The sequence below is a fragment of the Enhydra lutris genome, unplaced genomic scaffold (assembly GCF_002288905.1).
Source record: "Enhydra lutris kenyoni isolate GAN:26980312 unplaced genomic scaffold, ASM228890v2 scaffoldscaffold15, whole genome shotgun sequence".
Taxonomy (NCBI): domain Eukaryota; kingdom Metazoa; phylum Chordata; class Mammalia; order Carnivora; family Mustelidae; genus Enhydra; species Enhydra lutris.
Window position 1 is genome coordinate 48849611 of NW_019154099.1, and position 16437 is coordinate 48866047.

The 16437-nt window shown below is 37.3% G+C and overlaps 1 protein-coding gene across 1 annotated transcript in view; it reads right to left on the reverse strand.

Annotated features, from left to right (window-relative positions):
- LOC111147092 (UDP-glucose glycoprotein glucosyltransferase 2) overlaps positions 1-16437 on the reverse strand; it is a 197626-nt gene that overhangs the window by 146807 nt on the left and 34382 nt on the right. Inside the window, exon 5 of the mRNA XM_022502981.1 lies at positions 1437-1611. Within this exon, the coding sequence (XP_022358689.1) occupies positions 1437-1611 (175 nt within the window). The remainder of the gene's footprint in view (positions 1-1436; positions 1612-16437) is intronic.

Below are 16437 nucleotides of genomic sequence, written 5' to 3' on the forward strand. Positions count from 1 at the left end.
TTCAGAACATATATTTCAAAACCTACAGGTAAGAAAAAGAGAAACCCAGGGGCACCTGGGTAGCTCAGTGGGTTAAAGCCTCTGCCTTTGGCTCAGGTCATGATCCCAGGGTCCTGGGATCGGGCCCTGCACCAGGCTCTCTGCTCAGCAGGGAGCCTGGTTCCCCCTCTCTGCCTGCCTCTCTGCCTACTTGTGATCTCTGTCTGTCAAATAAATAAATAAAATCTTAAAAAAAAAAAAAAAGAAAAAGAGAAACCCAAATAATCCAATATAAAAACAGGTAAAGAATATGGATAGGCAATTAACAAGTATATTTGTGATGCTTTTATTATCTTAAACATTTATATGCAAATCACTAGTATTTCAACATAAAACACTCTTTCCATGTTGGGAATATAGTGGTAAAAAAAAGCAAAGTCCTTCTCTAACGTTCATTCTAGTATATTTGCGTGAATTTGGTTGCGTGGGGTGGGGGGAAATGGTGTGGAGGTATGAAAGAAAGAAAACTTGAGGTACAGCAATGGGTACTATAGTCATTAAACCAGAATACTGTAACAGAGCGTGAGAGAAATGAGAGGTTGGAAGAGTGAGAATACAATGTATTCGATCAGAAACTTGAATAATACTGTAGTCCGCTAAAGAAATAGTTAATAGCATTCCCATACCATGCTTCACACTTTGAACTAATATATACCATATCAATTAAATTAGATTTCCTCACCATAATACTTTTTCATTAAAAATAATTGTATTTATGGGGCGAATGGGTGGCTCAGTTGGTTAAGCGTCTGCCTTAGGCTCAACTCATGATCCCAGGGTCCTGGGATGGAGCCCTGCATTGGGATCCCTGCTCAACAGGGAGACTGCTTCTCCCTCTCCTCCCCGCTCATGCTCTCTCTTGCTATCTCTCTCTCTGTCAAATAAGTAAAATCTTTAAAAGATAATAATAATTGTATTTAAAGGGGTGCGCCTGGGTGGCTCAGTTGATTAAGCACCTGACTCTGGATTTCAGCTTGGGTCATGACCTCAGGGTCATGGGCTCGGGCTCTGTGCTGCGCATGGAGTCTGCTTAAGAATCTCTCTCTCCCTCTCACTTTACCCCTTCTCCCCCATGCTCACAGACTCTCCCTCTCTCTCAAAAAACAAACCAAAAAAAACCCTCTATTTATGAATCCTAGCAAATATTATACACATATCATTTTGTTTTTTATCCAAGTTTTAAATCTGTTTCAGATTTAAGAAGAAAGGAATCTGAAGAGAGAGGAGTATCAACAAGATACAGAATCCCCATATATTTTTCCATATAAAATTCACATTTGATAGGTATGTTAATTTTAAAAAATCTTTAACTGTTCAGGTGGAAATTATGTAAAACCTAGTAAGGAAATTATCAAACATAATTTTTATATACAAAATAATCTTGGATAATACTGTACCTGAATATAATGCCGAAGAACATACAGAATTTTCCCATTTTGAGCTTTTTCAGATAATACTTTGTGAAATTTACTAAATGCTCTGGTACCAATTTCAGCATAGAGTATAGTCACTGGTAAGTTCTCTTTGTTTGTAGGAAATTTATGATCACCTTTAAACAGGTAAGGTCTGGGCCTAAAATGGAAACAAAACACAAACATTTATTTATTTATTAAGATTTTAAGTAATCTCTACACAAAATGTGGGCTCAACCTAAAATGGAAACAAAACATATTTATTTATTTATGAAGATTGTCAGTACTCTCTACAGAGAATGTGGGGCTCAAACCCACAACCCCGAGATCAAGAGTTGCATGCTCTACTGACTGAGCCAGCCAGGTACCGCAAAGCCCAAACTTTTTAAAAGAACTGAAAGAGCATATTGAAAATATATCATGACCTTTTACAATTTCTACTTATCAAACAACTTACAGGGAAAAAAGTATACATACACACACACATACACACATATACATACATACATATGTACACATACGTATATACACATGTACGTGTGTGTGTGTGTGTGTGTGTGTGTATGATCACAGAAAAAGAGTTTAAACTTCCTGTGGTGAATTTTCATCCTGTGTACAGGATACTAATATAGTAATTTCTAATTACTAATTACTACATTACTAATATAGTAATTTCTGTGGGAGAACTAAAAAATGTAAAGACAATATACCTAGAAAATAACTTTCCTTGCACACAAAACAATATAATAAACATACATGACAGAATGTAGTTTTATAGCTGTAGGTCAGTGAGAAAGAATGCACACTCAGTATCTGATATCTGATGGAATCAACAGAAAATAACTTCTATTCAAGACAGAAATCTGGTTAACCCAAAATTGAACACTACAAATATTTTTAATGAACAAGATTTACTATCTTTAAATAACAGAGAGTGGTAATATATTTTTCAATGAAAAAAATTTTTTTTAATTAGAAGGGTATAATTTTTCATAGCTCACATTTCTTGAAAAAATGGATTCCAAATATTTAAAAAACAAAAACATTATATCACACAAAGATTATCAGTACTTAACATGAATAATAACTCATGAAATTCTCACAGATAATCAAAGAAACAGAATTCCTATGGTCCGGCCCTGTCATAGACTTTGATACCTTCTTCCTCGCCAGACACTATCCTAGATTCTTTACACATATCAGTACAGTCTCTTTTCCCACCAATTCCTTTAGATAATTACTATCATTTAAACTTTTAAGATTCCTGAGGCTCAGACAAGTTAAATATCCAGGGTGAAATCAAAGAAAGCCAGGATTTCAACTCCTGTCTACGGAATCCTAAACCCACATCTTTTAACGACTTACAAGGTAGAAAGAAAAACAAGATAATGAAGTTAGTAATAAAAAGGTGTTGAGAAGTGACTTTTATTTAATGAATTCAGACATCTATAACCTTTTAGTCATTTACTATCTTTAAGTAACAAATATGTAAAAAGGGGAGAGGGACAGGGGCATGAACAACAAAACTACCACATACTCATGAAAAGACTGTGGGGTTTGAAAGTGGGCAGAATTGGATTCAAGTTCTAGTTCAATTACTAGCTATGTGAGCCAGTAATTTGAGCCAGTGATTTGATCTCTCTTAGGCCTATTTCTTTATCTCTTCAAGAGGAGGTATTCTCACTACCTCTTAGGTGTCCTAAAGATTTACCAAAATGACTTAAAAATTGTCTAGCAGAGCATAAAGCACATCCTTGAAGCTCAGGAATCATTCTTCTCTCATTCTCGCCAAACTCCCCTTATTTAAACTATTGATCAAGAGTACTTTCAAGGAAAAAAGGAATCAAATGTTGGATGGCAAACCACCATTAACGATCAAAGTAGGGAGGGTGCCTGGGTGGCTCAGTCAGTTAAGCATCTGCCTTCAGCTTAAGTCAGGGTGGCAGAGTCCTGGGAACGAGTCCCGCATCGGGCTTCTTGAGGGGGTGGGGGGTGGGGCCTGCTTCTTTCTCTTACCATTCAATTTGCTCTCATTCTTGTTCAAATATTTTTTTAAAAAATGATGAAAGTAGGGGGTATTTATCCATGTAATTATGACTATATATACCTTATTTCCAAAAGGATACACAAAAACTTGATAGCACTGGTTGACTCTGGGGAGAAGTTCTAGAAGTCTGGAGTAAAAGAAGAATCTTATAATTTGCTGTATGTACACATTGTATTAATTCTTAATGCTTAAACTTAATACTTAAGTTTAAGTATTAAGTACTAATACTTAATACTTAAGGTTTAAGTATTATTAATACTTAATACTTAAAACTTAATTGGGAACATGTCCTTTCGGTATAAATTAACATAAAATTCCTCAAAAAATTAAAGGGACAAGTTCTATACTCAGATGAACACAGTTGTTAGATCATTTTATTTATTCCCTCAGGTTACATATACTAGATGTGTATAGGATTTTTACTTATTGACATAACTAAAAAATTTACAATATGTTTATATTATAATCTTATTATGTTTATTATATTGTTTTGCGTGTAAAGCAAATTACTTTGTAGGCATATTTTCTTTACATTTTTAAATTCTCCTATAGTAGTTAATTTAACCTGCACAGAGTAAGGGAAAAAAATTCTCAAAATCAAAATTTAAAATGAAAATGGAATCTTTTTATCAAGAGGCATGATTTTAAATATGAAAAATTCAAAAGTAAAATTCTATTACTTATTTGAGCTAAATAGAAATTGATAAAATGGTTTGGTGATAACCACTGTTATTTGATAGAGAAACATTTCTAGGATATTCATGATAAATTTAGACTTTCTACAATAAACTATGGTAAATAACAACTGATTTTTCAGCTTTCTGATATAGCTGGAAAGTTGTACATGTATAAATTTTATCTTCTAATAGAGAAATTCAAATTTCTATTCTAATTACAGAACAAGGCTCACCAATGAAAATAAGTTAGCTTTTACACTTAAAAACTGGCTAAATTACTATTGTTCCTAGTTATTGATTTACTTTAAATCATAATCACTCAAGGGCTCAATACCTCTAACAGAATAATGAAAACTTCCACTAATTACTGGCTTCAAAATGTGTCATATTTCTGGACATTGACATGGAGTACTGTGTTTATTTCAGGTTTATAAGATTACGGGAGTTCAAGCACCTTTACAGTGATTTATAATTTGGCTGTCATAGTAAGCATGTACACTCACCCACCTTTTGTTAATAAACTTCTTTTTAAGTTCTACACATTCATCCACTTTATTATTATTATTAAAGATTTTGAGAGAGAAAGAGAGTGTGAGCAGGGAGGGGACGGTGGCAGTGGGAGAGCAAGAAGATGGCACACTGAGCAGGGAGCCCCATGCGGGGCTCGATCCCAAAACCCTGGGACCCTGACCTGAGCCAAAGGCAGATGTTTGAGCCACCCAGGTGCCCAACCATCCGCTTTCATGATTAACATTTAATGTAAGCTAAGATTTAAAAAATATTACTGTCAATGTTTGGATATTTGAAACATGAAACAAACAAAATTTTAGCCCCAAATAAAAGCCGAGTTCATGATTAATCTCTTCTGCAACAGATGAAGATACAAGAATGTGCAAAACAAGAGAAACAGAACTAGTTGCCATTCTTCACAGGATCCTATTAATAAACACAAACATAATGCTGAAATCATACTTCATTTCAAAACTAAAAAGAAATCAAACCAGATGAAATCATTAAAATCATTTCATTAATTTTAATGGCTACGGTGGAACTCAAATGGCACTAGGGCAAATGGATTATTAAAAATACTGATTTCTATCACATTGGTACTGTAGAAGTGCATTTCATAATTTATACAGGAGATCTTACATTTTAATACTGTCCGAAAGAAACGATTTTCAAGTAATTTATTATTGTTAGTAACTGGAAAGGCTGCTGATGGAACAGTGCTAGTAGATAAATCTTTAGGTCAAAAATCAAAGGAAAAATTATAAGAAAGGGAGTAGATTTTCCAGAGACAAAGGTCTCCTGAGTGTAGGTCTCCCCACGCCCCAAATTCACGCATAAATATGCAGGCCGGCACAACTTCATCTGAATGACACAAACGGGTGTATTTCCGGGCCCGGAGCAGCCTTGGGTGCAGCGACGTGAAGATGGAGGCTGCAGCATCCATTGTTAGCTCAAGTCTAACAATGTTGGAACCGGAGTGACATGTGCCACGTTCTGGTTTTACGCTTGTATTTGGGGAAAGCAGGCACAGAATGCTTCCATGGGAGAAAGGGCTTGCTTTTTTGGCCCGTTTATTGTCCCCAATGAATATCTTCAGGAACAGCAAAGATCAGGAAGGTATAAACTCCCTTGTGCAGGTTTTAAGGGATAACAGACTGATGTTAGATGACATCCCCATCTGTCTAACATGGGACACACTAGTCCCCTGGGACTTATTCACAGTCGGCTGCATCTGGGACCCTGGGGGCATGGCTGCGGCTAAGCCTACAGATGGATGCCCCTGCTGCTTGGAGTCCCGTTGACAGTGGCCTTCATTAAAGGCTTCAGACAACAGAATGGCTGATGAGAAGCACAGTCACAAAAATTTGAGTTTGGTCAAGAATTTATTAGGCCCAGGGATGGACTGTTGGGAGAGGCATTCTGCCATAGCCACTGACTGTCTTTCTGGGTACGTCAAGACTATGACAGGCCATCTGTCAGGTTTGCAGGAGACTTTGCGGGGTCTGTTAAGGCCTCCCTCTGGGACAAAGAGCACGTTGCTTACTGCTTGTTAGAAGTCCTAGGTTCCCAAGCTCCACGTCCTTCAGCTGTGAAGCACCCCAGCTGCTCATGCAGTGTTCTCGGGGGCCCCTTTTCACCCCGGGAGAATGTGAGACACAGGAACCAGTGCAATCAGGCGAATGCTCATGCTGCTGTGGCTGTGAAGGGGACAGTTCTTTGCTTTTGCCTCAAGAGCCTCCTGTCTCCTGCCAGAATCCGTGAAACAGTCGAAGTCACGCTTATGGGCTTGTAGGGAGGGCAAAACCAATTCCCCAGTCTGAGAGAAGCTATATATAGCATTTACACATTTTTCTTTCTTTTTGTGACCTTTAGGCACATAATCCTTGGCTTACAACCTATGGATATTTGTCCACAGCAGTTGTTCTTTTTTTAAGCAAGTGACTTACGTATTTGCATATGTATTTACAGTAACATTTTAATTTTTTTCCCCTCTACAGATGTTTCTCGTTCCTAAATTTTCTTTCTCATTCCTAAAGTTTCTCATTCCTAAAATTTCAGCTTTCATGTCTTCCAGGTTAGATTTTTAGTTTTTTTTTTTTCTTTAAAGAAATGACTGATTAAAACAAAGGAAAGAGCAATTCTGCTACTTTTTACATTCATGTTATTTCTTCTTTTCCCTTTGGTTGAGCTGAACACTTGGTTTATTTTTTCCTCTTTTAAAAATCATAACACGTTAAGTGCAGCAAAGTTGCCTTTCTTTTCTATTATTCTCACCATCCCAATTTCCAAGAAAGTATTCCTTAATAGTTTCATATCCTTGTTGAGGGCAGAGGGAGCAAGTTATACTAACTTAAGATAGTGATGATTGCTGTCATTTTCTCCCAAATACATAATCATATATGTACTTAAATATGTAATATCTGTCAAGATTTAGGGCAGATCCAGAGCACAGATCTTTGAACAGGAGGTAGGGAAGGGACAAATCATTCTACCTGTTTTGGCCATAATGTTGTTGTGTTTCAAGGTATTGTGTTTGAAGTGTAAGCAGCTTGACTTTACTCGGACTAAAAGAATGGGCCTAACGCTGCGCGTTTACAGAAGCAACTCACACTGGCAGATGGGCGGCAGTTTATCTTCAGAGGGTACAGCCCTGAGGAGCGGTGCCTTTGCTCTGCCAGTTGGTGGTCTTCCAAGCGGCAGACTAGAAGGGTAGGCCACTGGGAACAATCCAAACGTCAGTATAAATGTAACAATTTTCACCAAGGGGGTCAGAGACTAGTCAGGGACAGGAGTACCACCTTGAATTCTGCCAACGGAATGCAGGGACCACACCTACTTTTCGTGCTGCATAGCTGTGGCTTGACGGAACAGTAACGGCCACCTAAACACGCCATCAGCTTTAACTTAGCTGAACGTACCAGTAACACAGCCCAGTCATTTAGGGAAACCACTGTGGACTGAGGCCCCCCCCTTGAGCCAGAAACTTTACTTGAGGTAGTGGAATAGGGCACGTGGTTTGCCCAAAGGGTGGCTACCACCCTTCCACGTAAATCCAAGATCATGCTAAGTCAAAACAACTATGCTCTTGAATATGCCATTTTCAATTGACTGGAGAGACTTGTTGGGTCCCTCTATCTTGTCAGTCACTGAATCCTACTTAGCCGACGTCAAAATATAAACCATCAGGTGTTAGAGTCACAAGGCTTCCGTGGGTTAGGCCTTCAGTTTCAGTAAGAGCTTAAGAGCCCCTAAGAGCGGCTTTTCAAAAAGGAGTATACTTGATGACAGTCAGGCAGGTGGCGCTGATCTACTTGAAACTGCCTCTGGGTATTCCAGCAGCCACTCAGACTCTAACGGGATTCTAGCTCAACTTTCTCTGAGATTGTATGTCATTCACCTGGGAACAAGACGGTACATGTGGTGGTCTCCCTTGAGACTCTGAGCGGTCACAGCATTCACAGTATAAACACACACAGTATCAGTGCCAAACGTAATTCAGTCACAGAAGCCAAAATAATAAAACTTCATCGAAATGGCCCAGACATCATATTAAAGCCTTGCTCATTGTGAACACCTTCCAAACCCTGTCAGTTGAGCTTGGGCGCTCTTTCCTGCAGCAACATATATCAAGGAGCTGTCACAGAGGCTACAGCAAGTTATCAGAAAATTGCTCTCACCCATCCAGGAGCAGAGAGTAGTACAAAATGGCAGGAGGAGAGAGAAGAGAGCAGGAGGACAAAATTTTAAGTGTTGAGCTTTTGTCTTCCTCTAACCATGTGGCCCTTGTCCTTCCTCTTCCAGAAAGCCATATATCTGTCAACATCTCACCCTTGTTTCTAAAACTATTAAGAACTGTAAAAGATGGGGTGCCTGAATGGCTCAGTTGGTTAAGCTTCAGCCTTCGGCTCAGGTCGTGGTCTCAGGGTCCTGGGATCAGGCCCTGCCTTGGGCTCCCTGCTCGGTGGGGAGCCCAATTCTCCCTCTCCCTCTGCCTGTTGCTCCCCCTGCTTGTGTGCTCTCTCCCCCTCTGATGGATAAATAAGTAAAATCTTAAAAGAAAAAAAAAAAAACTGTAAAAGATCTAAGGTGTGACTTTATCCTACTTACAAAACATTAAGTTATTAGGTTTTTATCATTTCTTGGTGGGAGGGATGAGATGGGAAAAATATGGACCTAAATGGATACTACACAAATAGTGGGTGTATGTTGTAGCTGAGGGACACTATACTTGGGGAACCACTGTTTTATAGCAAGCAGTAAACAAGCCTGCTCTTCTTTCCAAAGGGAAAATCATCTCATTCCTCCAGGTTGCCTGCTACAAACACAACCCTGAGAAATGGCTCAGGTAAAGAACAGTCAGGGTCTTCCATGATCTATTCATCAGACCAAGAACGCGCAAAGCTCACAGGGCCCACAGCAAATGGCCTCTCCCAAAAGCTTGATGTTAACCTCTCTTTAATCTTAATTTTATATTTAATACTTAAATAGTCAATATTTCAGAAACTTATAAAGTCAGACATCAAAAATAAATAATTTTAAAAGTTACCAAAATCACATTTTAAAAATGCACTAGGAAAAGAAAAAAAAATGCACAAGGGCTAACAATTTCACAGTTAATCTACTAAAACTACAAAGGGGGGGGGGGAAGAAAACTATAAAGGAATTGAAGATCTTGCCATTAGTGACAACATGGATGGACCCAGGGGTGTTATGTTAAGTGAAATAAGACAGAGATAGACAAATATATGATTTTACTTATATGTGGAATCTAAACAAAATAAATATAACAAAATAAGTGAATAAACACCAAAAAAAAAAAAAAAAAAAAAACCCAGAAACTGATAAATACAGAGAACTGGTGGTTCCCAGAAAAGGGGGGCGCGGGGAATAGGCAAAATAGGTGAAGGGGATTAAGGAGGTACAAACTTTTAGTTATAAAATAAGTCACAGAGATAAAAAGTACAGCATAAGGAATAAAGCCAATAATACTGTAATAATGTTGTATGGTGACAGAGGATAACCACACTTCTGTGAGCACTGCAGAAATTACAGGAACTGTTGAATTACTATGTTGTGCACTTGAAACATATACAATGTTGTATATCAGCTATACTTGCAGACACCCCTAAACACAGCAGGGGGTACTCTTCACAGAAGCTTAATGGATATAAAATGCATAAAAGTATTAAAACACATGGATCAAACTCCTTTGAGAAATAAATTGCTATATTTAAACAAAAAGGAAGTGATCATTTCTATGACATACTTTTCTTTAATATATATATGTACAAGAACAGAATTTACAGAAATAACATGGTTGCCTAATTCACTATATGAAGCTAAATGACTTTTAAAAAGTGGCATTTATTATTTAAATAGCTAATCTCATCTATTAAAATAGAAGCATGAATCTTAAAACATAATCTTAATTTAACAGAAGATACCCCACAGCATTAACGAATGCAAAGACAGTACAATATTTTAATATATATTACAATACACAGTATGTCCAATGAGAAAAACTTTGTATTACATTTCAATAACTGATAAAATAAGTTATTTCTGATTTTAAAAACCTAAGATTACAGAACTTTAACATTTTAAAAGGTATGGACAAAAAAGAAAAGATATGAACAGAAGACATACAATGTCATCTGTTGAGAGATTCAATAAAGATTTAAATTGTTTTTAAATTAACCAACAGGTTTAACATAATTCTAACAAATTCCACGAGTTTTTTTAGGAGGCAATTTGGCAGAAGAAAAAGAACTCTAATGTTAATATGAGAGCATCAGTAACTGCAAAGAGCAAAAAAAATTTGGAGGAAATAAAGCAGCAATGAAATTGTACTGTGAAATATCAGAATAATTGTACTGTGAAATATCAGAATATATATTATAAAATAATAAATACTAAAACAGCATGGCACTGCTACAAGAAACAGTTAATGTACAGGACAGTTATGAAATAGAGCATAACATAAATATAATGAATATATAATCGACAAGTCACCTGAAGGGAAAAAAGGTCTGACTGGATCCTTACCTTTGATAACAATAACTTACATGGATTAAATGTTTAAGGTAAAATGAAAAGAAAAGCTTTAGGAAAGCTACTGGAAAATAATAGTTAAAATCTCTCACTCAGGTTTGGAAAAAACTAAGTATAAAACACACACACATAAAAGAAAATTTGGGCAACATGAAATTAAAGAGGCTTCTGTATATTAAAATTAATATAAAATGCAAGAAAATATTTTAAAAGGTTTACAACAAAAAAAGAGAAGTACTGAGATGAATTACTAAGTATATATTACTGTTTAATATATAAAGAACTCTTTCAAAATTAGAGAAACAACTAAAACTTTTTAAAGTATAAATAAATCAGACATATATACTGGTACTATTAATAATTTTCTTCTGACTGCCCATATCTATTTGTATTAAATACTTGGAAGAAGTAAAAAAGCTTTTTTTTTTTTTATGCTTATATTTTTGAAAAGGTATCTTTTTTTTTTTTTTAATTTTATTTTTTATAAACATATATTTTTATCCCCAGGGGTACAGGTCTGTGAATTGCCAGGTTTACACACTTCACAGCACTCACCATAGCACATACCCTCCCCAATGTCCATAACCCCACCCCCACTCTCCCAACCCCCCTCCCCCCATCAACCCTCAGTTTGTTTTGTGAGATTAAGAATCACTTATGGTTTGTCTCCCTCCCAATCCCATCTTGTTTCATTTATTCTTCTCCTACCCCCTTAACCCCCCATGTTGCATCCCTCTCCCTCATATCAGGGAGATCATATGATAGTTGTCTTTCTCCGACTGACTTATTTCGCTAAGCATGATACCCTCTAGTTCCATCCACGTAGTCGCAAATGGCAAGATTTCATTTCTTTTGATGGCTGCATAGTATTCCATTGTGTATATATACCACATCTTCTTTATCCATTCGTCTGTTGATGGACATCTAGGTACTTTCCATGGTTTGGCTATTGTAGACATTGCTGCTATAAACATTCAGGTGCACGTGCCCCTTTGGATCACTACGTTTGTATCTTTAGGGTAAATACCCAGCAGTGCAATTGCTGGGTCATAGGGTAGTTCTATTTTCAACATTTTGAGGAACCTCCATGCTGTTTTCCAGAGTGGTTGCACCAGCTTGCATTCCCACCAACAATGTAGGAGGGTTCCCCTTTCTCCACATTCTCGCCAGCATCTGTCATTTCCTGACTTGTTAATTTTAGCCATTCTGACTGGTGTGAGGTGATATCTCATTGTGGTTTTGATTTGTATTTCCCTGATGCTAAGTGATATGGAACACTTTTTCATGTGTCTGTTGGCCATCTGGATGTCTTCTTTGCAGAAATGTCTGTTCATGTCCTCTGCCCATTTCTTGATTGGATTATTTGTTCTTTGGGTGTTGAGTTTGCTAAGTTCTTTATAGATTTTGGACACTAGCCCTTTATCTGATATGTCATTTGCAAATATCTTCTCCCATTCTGTCAGTTGTTTTTTGGTTTTGTTAACTGTTTCCTTTGCTGTGCAAAAGCTTTTGATCTTGATAAAATCCCAATAGTTCATTTTTGCCCTTGCTTCCCTTGCCTTTCGTGATGTTCCTAGGAAGATGTTGCTGCGGCTGAGGTCGAAGAGGTTGCTGCCTGTGTTCTCCTCAAGGATTTTGATGGATTCCTTTCTCACATTGAGATCCTTCATCCATTTTGAGTCTATTTTCATGTGTGGTCTAAGGAAATGACCCAATTTCATTTTTCTGCATGTGGCTGTCCAATTTTCCCAACACCATTTATTGAAGAGGCTGTCTTTTTTCCATTGGACATTCTTTCCTGCTTTGTCGAAGATGAGTTGCCCATAGAGTTGAGGGTCTATTTCTGGGCTCTCTATTCTGTTCCATTGATCTATGTGTCTGTTTTTGTGCCAGTACCATGCTGTCTTGATGATGACAGCTTTGTAATAGAGCTTGAAGTCCGGAATTGTGATGCCACCGACTTTGGCTTTCTTTTTCAATATTCCTTTGGCTATTCGAGGTCTTTTCTGGTTCCATATAAATTTTAGGATTATTTGTTCCATTTCTTTGAAAAAAATGGATGGTACTTTGATAGGAATTGCATTAAATGTGTAGATTGCTTTAGGTAGCATAGACATTTTCACAATATTTATTCTTCCAATCCAGGAGCATGGAACATTTTTCCATTTCTTTGTGTCTTCCTCAATTTCTTTCATGAGTACTTTATAGTTTTCTGTGTATAGATTCTTAGTCTCATTGGTTAGATTTATTCCTAGGTATCTTATAGTTTTGGGTGCAATTGTAAATGGGATTGACTCCTTAATTTCTCTTTCTTCTGTCTTGTTGTTGGTGTAGAGAAATGCAACTGATTTCTGTGCATTGATTTTATATCCTGACACTTTACTGAATTACTGTAAAAGTTCTAGCAGTTTTGGAGTGGAGTCTTTTGGGTTTTCCACATATAGTATCATATCATCTGCAAAGAGTGATAGTTTGACTTCTTCTTTGCCAATTTGGATGCCTTTAATTTCCTTTTGTTGTCTGATTGCTGAGGCTAGGACTTCTAGTACTATGTTGAATAGCAGTGGTGATAACGGACATCCCTGCCGTGTTCCTGACCTTAGCGGAAAAGCTTTCAGTTTTTCTCCATTGAGAATGATATTTGCGGTGGGTTTTTCATAGATGGCTTTGATAATATTGAGGTATGTGCCCTCTATCCCTACACTTTGAAGAGTTTTGATCAGGAAGGGATGCTGTACTTTGTCAAATGCTTTTTCAGCATCTATGGAGAGTATCATATGGTTCTTGTTCTTTCTTTTATTAATGTGTTGTATCACATTGATTGATTTGCAGATGTTGAACCAACCTTGCAGCCCTGGAATAAATCCCACTTGGTCGTGGTGAATAATCCTTTTAATGTACTATTGAATCCTATTGGCTAGTATTTTGGCGAGAATTTTTGCATCTGTGTTCATCAAGGATATTGGTCTGTAGTTCTCTTTTTTGATGGGATCCTTGTCTGGTTTTGGGATCAAGGTGATGCTGGCCTCATAAAATGAGTTTGGAAGTTTTCCTTCCATTTCTATTTTTTGGAACAGTTTCAGGAGAATAGGAATTAGTTCTTCTTTAAATGTTTGGTAGAATTCCCCCGGGAAGCCATCTGGCCCTGGGCTTTTGTTTGTTTGGAGATTTTTGATGACTGTTTCAATCTCCTTACTGGTTATGGGTCTGTTCAGGCTTTCTATTTCTTCCTGGTTCAGTTGTGGTAGTTTATATGTCTCTAGGAATGCATCCATTTCTTCCAGATTGTCAAATTTGTTGGCGTAGAGTTGCTCATAGTATGTTCTTATAATTGTCTGTATTTCTTTGGTGTTCGTTGTGATCTCTCCTCTTTCATTCATGATTTTATTTATTTGGGTCCTTTCTCTTTTCTTTTTGATAAGTCTGGCCAGGGGTTTATCGATCTTATTAATTCTTTCAAAGAACCAGCTCCTAGTTTCGTTGATTTGTTCTATTGTTTTTTTGGTTTCTATTTCATTGATTTCTGCTCTGATCTTTATGATTTCTCTTCTCCTGCTGGGTTTAGGGTTTCTTTCTTGTTCTTTCTCCAGCTCCTTTAGGTGTAGGGTTAGGTTGTGTACCTGAGACCTTTCTTGTTTCTTGAGAAAGGCTTGTACCGCTATATATTTTCCTCTCAGGACTGCCTTTGTTGTGTCCCACAGATTCTGAACCGTTGTGTTTTCATTATCATTTGTTTCCATGAATTTTTTCAACTCTTCTTTAATTTCCTGGTTGACCCATTCATTCTTTAGAAGGATGCTGTTTAGTCTCCATGTATTTGGGTTCTTTCCAAATTTCCTCTTGTGATTGAGTTCTAGCTTCAGAGCATTGTGGTCTGAAAATATGCAGGGAATGATCCCAATCTTTTGATACCAGTTGAGACCTGATTTAGGACCAAGAATGTGATCTATTCTGGAGAATGTTCCATGTGCACTAGAGAAGAATGTGTATTCTGTTGCTTTGGGATGAAATGTTCTGAATATATCTGTGATGTCCATCTGGTCCAGTGTGTCATTTAAGGCCTTCATTTCCTTGTTGATCTTTTGCTTGGATGATCTGTCCATTTCAGTGAGGGGAGTGTTAAAGTCTCCTACTATTATTGTATTATTGTCGATGTGTTTCTTTGATTTTGTTATTAATTGGTTTATATAGTTGGCTGCTCCCACGTTAGGGGCATAGATATTTAAAATTGTTAGATCTTCTTGTTGGACAGTTCCTTTGAGTATGATATAGTGTCCTTCCTCATCTCTTATGATAGTCTTTGGCTTAAAATCTAATTGATCTGATATAAGGATTGCCACTCCTGCTTTCTTCTGATGTCCATTAGCATGGTAAATTCTTTTCCACCCCCTCACTTTAAACCTGCAGGTGTCTTCGGGTTTAAGATGAGTTTCTTGTAGGCAACATATAGATGGGTTTTGTTTTTTTATCCATTCTGATACCCTGTGTCTTTTGATTGGGGCATTTAGCCCATTAACATTCAGGGTAACTATTGAGAGATATGAATTTAGTGCCATTGTATTGCCTGTAAGGTGACTGTTGTAAATTGTCTCTTTCTGATCTAGTACTTTTAGGGTCTCTCTTTGCTTAGAGGACCCCTTTCAATATTTCCTGTAGAGCTGGTTTGGTATTTGCAAATTCTTTCAGTTTTTGTTTGTCCTGGAAGCTTTTAATCTCTCCTTCTATTTTCAATGATAGCCTAGCTGGATATAGTATTCTTGGCTGCATGTTTTTCTCGTTTAGTACTCTGAATATATCATGCCAGCTCTTTCTGGCCTGCCAGGTCTCTGTGGATAAGTCTGCTGCCAATCTAATATTTTTACCATTGTACGTTACAGACTTCTTTTCCCGGGCTGCTTTCAGGATTTTCTCTTTGTCACTAAGACTTGTCAATTTTACTATTAGGTGACGGGGTGTGGACCTATTCTTATTGATTTTGAGGGGGGTTCTCTGAACCTCCTGGATTTTGATGCTTGTTCCCTTTGCCATATTGGGGAAATTCTCTCCAATATACCTTCTGCTCCCCTCTCTGTTTCCTCTTCTTCTGGAATCCCAATTATTCTAATGTTGTTTCGTCTTATGGTGTCACTTATCTCTCGAATTCTCCCCTCGTGGTCCAGTAGCTGTTTGTCCCTCTTTTGCTCAGCTTCTTTATTCTCTGTCATTTGGTCTTCTATATCGCTAATTCTTTCTTCTGCCTCATTTATCCTAGCAGTGAGAGCCTCCATTTTTTATTGCACCTCATTAATAGCTTTTTTGATTTCAACTTGGTTAGATTTTAGTTCTTTTATTTCTCCAGAAAGGGCTTTTATATCTCCCGAGAGGGTTTCTCTAATATCTTCCATGCCTTTTTCGAGCCTGGCTAGAACCTTGAGAATCGTCATTCTGAACTCTAGATCTGACATATTACCAATGTCTGTATTGATTAGGTCCCTAGCCTTTGGTACTGCCTCTTGTTCTTTTTTTTGTGGTGAATTTTTCCGTCTTGTCATTTTGTCCGATAAGAGTATATGAAGGAGCAAGTAAAATACTAAAAGGGTGGCAACAACCCCAGGAAAATATGCTTTAGCCAAATCAGAAGAGATCCCAAATCGTGGAGGATATCGAGAATCGAGAAAGGGGATAAAAAGAGGTTCAGAAAGAAAAAAAAAAAAAAACAATT